The sequence below is a fragment of the Chlorella variabilis genome (assembly GCF_000147415.1).
Source record: "Chlorella variabilis unplaced genomic scaffold CHLNCscaffold_36, whole genome shotgun sequence".
NCBI classification, from domain to species: domain Eukaryota; kingdom Viridiplantae; phylum Chlorophyta; class Trebouxiophyceae; order Chlorellales; family Chlorellaceae; genus Chlorella; species Chlorella variabilis.
Window position 1 is genome coordinate 168,986 of NW_005435052.1, and position 6,285 is coordinate 175,270.

Below are 6,285 nucleotides of genomic sequence, written 5' to 3' on the forward strand. Positions count from 1 at the left end.
CCTGCCTGCCTGCCTGCCTGCCTTGCCCCCACGGTGCTCACCATGGAGTACGCGCCGGGCGTCAAGATCAACCGGGGTGAGCTGGAAGCCGCCCGGCAGCTGCCCGGTAGCTGCCGCCTAGCGCCGCCCCGTGCAGCAGCCTGTACTGCCGCACCCCCCCTCCCCCCCCAACCCGTGCCGCAGCTGCACCGCCTCATGCACCTGTGCACATCTTGTGCCTCACCCGTACCGCCGCCCGTACCGTCGTACCGCAGTCAAGGAGCTGGACCGCATGGGCGTGGACCGCACGCTGCTGGCGCAGCGCGCCGTCGAGTCCTACCTGCAGCAGCTGCTCAACCACGGCTTCTTCCACGCGGGTGGGTGGCTTCCAGGCAGCCACCAGGCCGCTTCCGGGCAGCTGCCAGCAGCTGGAACCCTGCGGCCTTGCGGCCTTGCGGCCGCAGCATGCGCCTGCTCGCGGCTGGCCAAGCCGGGGTGCTGGGAGGCGCTGCCAGGCCGGGCCGCCGCAGCAGCACATGCATCGACCCCCCCTCCCACCCACCCACCCCCCGCAGACCCCCACCCGGGCAACATCGCTGTGGATGCGGAGGGCGGCGGGCGGCTCATCTATTACGACTTTGGCATGATGGGCACCATACCCTCCGACATCAGGTGGGGGGGGGGCAACCCACGGCTTTGGGAGACGTTACGGAGACGTTACATGTCCCTGGTTTCGGCACTCTCAACCGCGAAGCTGAAGTGCCAGCATGGTGCCACTTAAGCACCCGTGCACCCCACCCACCCGCCCCGAGCGCAGCGCGCGGAGCGCAGCTCCAACGCCGCCTACGACGCCTCCTTCAAGCAACAGCCCAGCAAGGAGGACAAGAAGGCCAAGCGCAAGCAGATACTGGCGTCCATAGGTGGGAGGTGGGGGGTGGGCGGGGGGGCGGGCAGCCTGGAGAGGGCTGGGGCCCGGCAGCCACGCGGGGCTGCGCAGACGCGGCATCCCGCTTGCTGCACCCTATCCGCGCCACCTTCCAGTCACGCCACCGTCACCAACCTGCCCTCGCCCCACCGCGTCTTCTTTCTTCCCCCTCCTGCCCTTCTTTCCTCCCCGCAGGCGAGGACCTGCTGGTGGCGTCGGCCGACAAGCCCTTCCGCTTCCCAGCCACCTTCACATGTGAGGCGGCCAGCCTGCCTGCCCCTGCCTGCCCCTGCCTGCCCCTGCTCCTGCCTGCTCCTTCCTGCTCCTGCTCCTGCCTGCTCCTGCTCCTGCTTGCTCCTTCGCGCGGCTGCCCTCCTGCCCGCGCGGCCACTCCTCCCTTTCCGTGCACCTCGCTGCGAGTCCCGCCCGCCCTCCAGCTTGCTTGCCCGCCCCTCGTTCCCCTCCCTGCCCTCCACCTCCCCTCCTCCCCTCCCGCCCCTCCGCCCCACCCTGCAGTTGTGGTGCGCTCCTTCACTGTGCTGGACGGCATCGGCAAGGGGCTCAACCCTCGCTTTGACATGACCGAGATTGCGGGTGGGTGGGACGGCGGGAGGCTGGGAGGGACGGGAGGCCTGCTGTGCGCTGTGGGCTGGCAGGCTGGACGACAGACCTGCTGTGCGCTGCACATGCATCCCGCCTGACGTGCCCGATGGCGGCGCCAGCCTGCCATGCTCCTGCTCACCCCCCTCCGACCGTCCCCGCCCGCTCACTCGCGGCCCCCTGCGCTGCCCCCGCTGCAGCGCCGTACGCGCGCCAGCTGCTGCTGGAAGGCTCCTCGCTGCAGGTGGGTGCTGCTGCGTGGCTGTGGCGTGGCGCGGCCTTCCCATGTCCCGCACAGATCTTGCTTGGCATATGGAAACCGCATGTGTTTTGTTGAGAGGAGGGTGTGCCAGCTGCTGCTGGAGGGGAGGGGCCGCAGCGCGCTGTCTTGGCGCTTCAACAGCTACAATTCTCTCCGCTGTCCGGCCCGGAACAATCAGCCGAGCCGGGGGCGACCCCCTGGCTGGGATGCCTCCTCACCTCCCCCTCCCGTCCTCCCCTCCCCTCCTCCTGCCCCCTTTGCCACCCTCCCCGCAGGACGCCCAGCTGGCCAAGATGAAGCGAGACTTCCTCAAGGGCTACTCGCTGCAGGTGGGTGCTGGGCTGGCACGTTGACCGAAAAAGTTTGACTGGGGGTTTGACCAGGGCGTTGCCCAGGGCGTTTTGACTGGATGTGCGGGCTCGGGAGGGTGGCTGGCCGCCGCCGCTGTCCTGGCCGCACGCCTCCCTCCCCTCTCCCTCCCTCCCTGCCACGCCGCCTATGTGCCTCTCGCCTCCTGACCCGCCCTGCCCTTCCCTGCTTTCCTCCTTTCCACCACCACCTCGCAGAACCGCGCGGTGGCCAACCTGTTCAAGGGCCCCAATATGATTGAGGACACCTACACGGTGATGCAGCAGCTGGAGCGCGGCGACCTCAAGCTGCGGGTGCGGGCGCTGGAGGCGGAGCGCGCGCTGACGCGGGTGGCGGTGAGTGGCCGCTGCTGCGTGTCCTGCTGTGCTGATGCCGCTGGGTGTTGGTGCTCATGCGGTTTCCCCTTCTGCCTTTCTTGCTCCCGCCCCCGCCCACCTGCTTCCGCTTCTTCCCCGCCCTCCCTCCCCTCCCTTGCTCGCCTCCTGCAGGGCATGCAAAAGGCGGTGATGAGCGGGGTGGCCGCCTCCATGCTGGTCAACATGGGCACGGTGTTCAGGTGGGTGGGTGCCGCACAGCGGCTGCCTGCAGCTGCCTGCACACACCCCGCTGTGTTCCTGCCCTCCTGCACGCACTGTGCCTTCCTCCCCCCCACCTGCCTTCCCCCTCTGCTCCTCCTTCCTTCACATCACCCCTCCTCCTCCTCCTCCCTCCCTCCCTGCAGCGTCTCTGCTATGGCCACCGCCGCCTCGCTCAGCTTCGGGGCAGCCGCCCTGCTGGGCCTCATGACGGCGGCCAGCCTGCTCAAGGTGCGGGGGCTGGAGAAGAAGGAGGCGCAGCTGATGGGCTCCGCCTGAGGATCACCCACCCACCCACACCGCCCAGGGGGCGCCTACAGCGCCGCCTGCAATGCGGACCTGCGGCGGCAGCAGGCGCTCGCCGGCCCGGCGAGGCGCCTGCCAGCCACTCTGGCAGCCAGGCAGCCAGCCAGGCAGCCAACCTGGACCTTACACCGACCGAGATCAGGTGCTGTGGGCCGCCGCTGCTCTGTACCAGCACCACACCCCACACCCCACACTCGCCCCAACCACACACCCTTCTGGGCAGGGCCCCCGGCCTGCCCCTCCTGCTTCCCTCTCCGCTCCGCTCCACTGCTCTCGCGGGCGGCTGCACCAGCCCACGCCGCAGCCGCCCTTCCCCGCTCCCCTTTGCTGCCAAACCAACCCCATCTGTCCTTTGCGTTCCGTCTCTCCCCACTCGACCCTTTGATTCATCACTCCCGCCCCGCCCCCGCCCTCTGGTTTCATTTGCGGCGGCCGCTGGCGAGCCGCGCACCCTCTTTAGCTCGCGCTCCTATAGACCTGTCATGATGTCATGCACACCCAATGTATGAGCGAGGCCCATCCGCCACACCGCCTGGCCCTCTGACCACCAGGCCCCTTTTGGTTGCGGCGCCGCTCCCTGCGCGCCGACTGTCGAAACGCATCGCCCCGCCGCGCCTCCCGACCCGGCCTCATGCACCCTGCCATTCAATCTGATGTGTGTGCCTTGCTGCCCAGCGGCAGCCGCCGTGCAACCCCGCAGCGCCCCCGCAGCAGCAGCAGCGCATTACGGTGCAGCCCTTCAAGGGGAGTTGTCCGCAGGGAGCCGGCGGCGGCGGGTACTGCCGCTGGTAGCACAGGCTCCGCAGGGGCAGAAGCCATTGCGTGGGCGATGGCTGGTGGGCCCGCACCTGTGCCGGTTGCTGGTTTGTTTTGAAGCAGAGCCACAAGTGCTGCTGCGATCAAAGGGGACCGACCCTTGCTGGCCGGCAGGGAACCCCGCTGCCGCTGTGGATCGCCGACGCTGCCGCTTGTGGTACTACCGCCGGTGCAGCGCTTTCTAACGCTCGCTTTAAAGCCCCAGTAAATTTACTGGGGCTGCCGTCTCATCATGTCACCAGCAGCTGCGCCCGCCAGGCTGGCCGAGTCATAGCCCCGCTCCGCCCGCCAGGCTGGCCGCCGCCGCCGTCCCATTCCATCTCCACAGCCCCATCGCGTGCCGGATCGCGCATCTCTGCAGCGTCTTTTCAGCATGACGGCGGCCAGGGAGGAGGGCGGAGGGGCGGTGCGCACTCGCTATGGGCTGATCGCGCTGACCGCCGGCAATTCCAAGGTCGCCTTGGTGCGCGTCTCAGACACGGGGGCCTGGCAGTTCCCGTCGGTGCTGCCCGCGCGAGAGACGGAGCGGCTGGAGGAGCAGCTGGAGGCGGCGCTGAGCGTGGGGCAGCAGCAGCTGGGCCTGGACGTCACAAAGCACCTGTGCTCGCAGCCCGTGATCCACGTGAGCCGGCGCGGCCGCCACCGCCACTTGCCGCCGCCACCGCCGCCGCCACGTGCCGCTGCGCTGCAACTCGGCAGCCGCAGGACCAGATGGCAGGCCTCCCTCTGCCTCTGCCACCTCCTGCAGCCGCCCTGCAGCCAGCTGATGCGGGCCTCGCGCCGCCGCTGCTGACGGCGCGCCCGCTCCTTTGCTTGTCGCCTCCCGTTTCGCCATCACGCAAACCCTCAGCACAAGCCCTCTCCTGCCCTGCTTTCCTCCTCAGGCGCTGGGCCCCGAGCCGCGCGTCTCCACCAAGTTCTTTCTTGCCTTCAACGTGCCAGAGGCGGCGCTGGCGCCCGCGGGCGGCGCGGCGGAGGTGCAGGGCGCGCAGGCGGCATCCTGGGAGGCGCTGCAGGTGGGCCGATGTGGGTGCACGTGTGTGCGTGGAGGGTGGGCAGGTGTGTAGGGTGTGGTCCAGCAGGGCTCATGGGTGCTGCTGGCCCCTGGAGCGCGCTGTCTCTGCTGCTGTGCATGCTGCGGTGCCCACATGCCTCCATGCGGCGCCCAGACCACCACAGCCTAGTTGGGGCTCTGTGCCAGCTGCTGTATACATGAGCTGCATGCCGCTCAGGGTTATAGTGACCCACGACCCACCCCCGTCCTGCCTGCCTGCCTGCCTGCCTGCCCGCCTGCAGGGCCTGCTGGATGAGACAGCGGATCAGCCGGTGGCGGGCAACCAGCTGGTGGCGGTGCTGCGCCAGCTGCAGGGCATGGTGAAGCGGTGAGGCGGCAGCTCTCAATGCAGCCACCCGCACAGGGCTTGTTGGTTTGTGGTGGTGGGGCGTGCGCTGCGGGCTCCCGCCCGTGTGGGTGTCTGCGCCGGCGCCGGCGCCGGCTCTGCTTGGCGGCGCAATGGGCAGCTGCCACGGCATGTCTTTGTGGTTGTGCGCTGCCTTGGGAGCTGCCGCCGGCTGCCAGTGCCACACGGTGCCGCACCATGGTGATGCCGTGTGGTACTGCATGATACTGCAGGCAGTACGAAATGGTCATGCCCGCCGACGACGGCTACCAGCGTGTGGCGGCGCTGCTGAGCTGGCACGAGAGCGGGGCCGCCGCCTGGCGCGGTCCCGCGCCCAAGGCCTTCCTGGAGCAGCACTGCCGGGACCACAAGGTCAGTGTGAGATACTTTGGTACTGTGATACATACTGCACACATGTGTGTGGTTGGGTGGAATGGCAGGCTGGAAGGCTGGCAGCGTTGGGAGGTGGTCGCATATGCACAGGCACTGCTGCTCAGCTTGCGGGGCGCACGAGCGCACGCGCCCGGCTGCATGGCAGCCACTGCAGCGCTGCCCGCGCACCCCCCTGGCTTCCCTAGAAGTAACCTCGTCCCGCCCCGCTGCCGTCCCCCCCCCCACACACACCACCTTCCGCAGCTGCCGGCCCCTTGCTTCAACGTGTTTGAGCACGACCGCACCCCCGCGCGCACCCACTTCTGCGCCACCTGCCTGCTGCCACACGCGGGTCTCCAGCTCACGCCCGACGCGGTCTACCCCTCTCCCCTGGATGCCATGGAAAACGCCGCCCTGCTGGCGCTGCTGTACCTCGACGGCTCGCTGGCGCCGGGCTGCAGCCTGGTGCACTTTGCGCCTGCGGGAGACATGGCGCAGGTGTGTGGGTGGGTGGGGGGGTGCAAGGGGGTGGGGGTTCTGGTGGGGAGGGGTGTGCGCGACGGGGTGAGGCGCGCAGTGTTTTCAGTGCGCGGCTGTGTGGGTGGGGGGGTGCGGCGCGGGTGGGCTGGGATGCCCGCGTGCGAGGGTTGGCGGTGTTGGTGGTGTTCATGGCAGCGGCGT

The 6,285-nt window shown here is 69.3% G+C and overlaps 2 protein-coding genes across 2 annotated transcripts in view; both read left to right on the forward strand.

Annotated features, from left to right (window-relative positions):
- CHLNCDRAFT_33282 (hypothetical protein) overlaps nucleotides 1-2,464 on the forward strand; it is a gene marked incomplete at its 3' end in the record, with an annotated part of 4,127 nt that extends 1,663 nt beyond the window's left edge. The window contains exons 5-11 of the mRNA XM_005842987.1: nucleotides 49-76; nucleotides 255-356; nucleotides 555-695; nucleotides 959-1,159; nucleotides 1,421-1,498; nucleotides 1,705-1,748; nucleotides 2,333-2,464. Of these exons, the coding sequence (XP_005843049.1) occupies nucleotides 49-76; nucleotides 255-356; nucleotides 555-695; nucleotides 959-1,159; nucleotides 1,421-1,498; nucleotides 1,705-1,748; nucleotides 2,333-2,464 (726 nt within the window). The remainder of the gene's footprint in view (nucleotides 1-48; nucleotides 77-254; nucleotides 357-554; nucleotides 696-958; nucleotides 1,160-1,420; nucleotides 1,499-1,704; nucleotides 1,749-2,332) is intronic.
- Nucleotides 2,465-4,205: 1,741 nt separating this feature from the next.
- Nucleotides 4,206-6,285, forward strand: part of CHLNCDRAFT_141623 (expressed protein) — a gene marked incomplete at both ends in the record, with an annotated part of 3,789 nt that continues 1,709 nt past the window's right edge. The window contains 5 exons of the mRNA XM_005842988.1: nucleotides 4,206-4,454; nucleotides 4,717-4,848; nucleotides 5,129-5,214; nucleotides 5,466-5,604; nucleotides 5,869-6,102. Coding sequence (XP_005843050.1) covers nucleotides 4,206-4,454; nucleotides 4,717-4,848; nucleotides 5,129-5,214; nucleotides 5,466-5,604; nucleotides 5,869-6,102 — 840 coding nt within the window. The remainder of the gene's footprint in view (nucleotides 4,455-4,716; nucleotides 4,849-5,128; nucleotides 5,215-5,465; nucleotides 5,605-5,868; nucleotides 6,103-6,285) is intronic.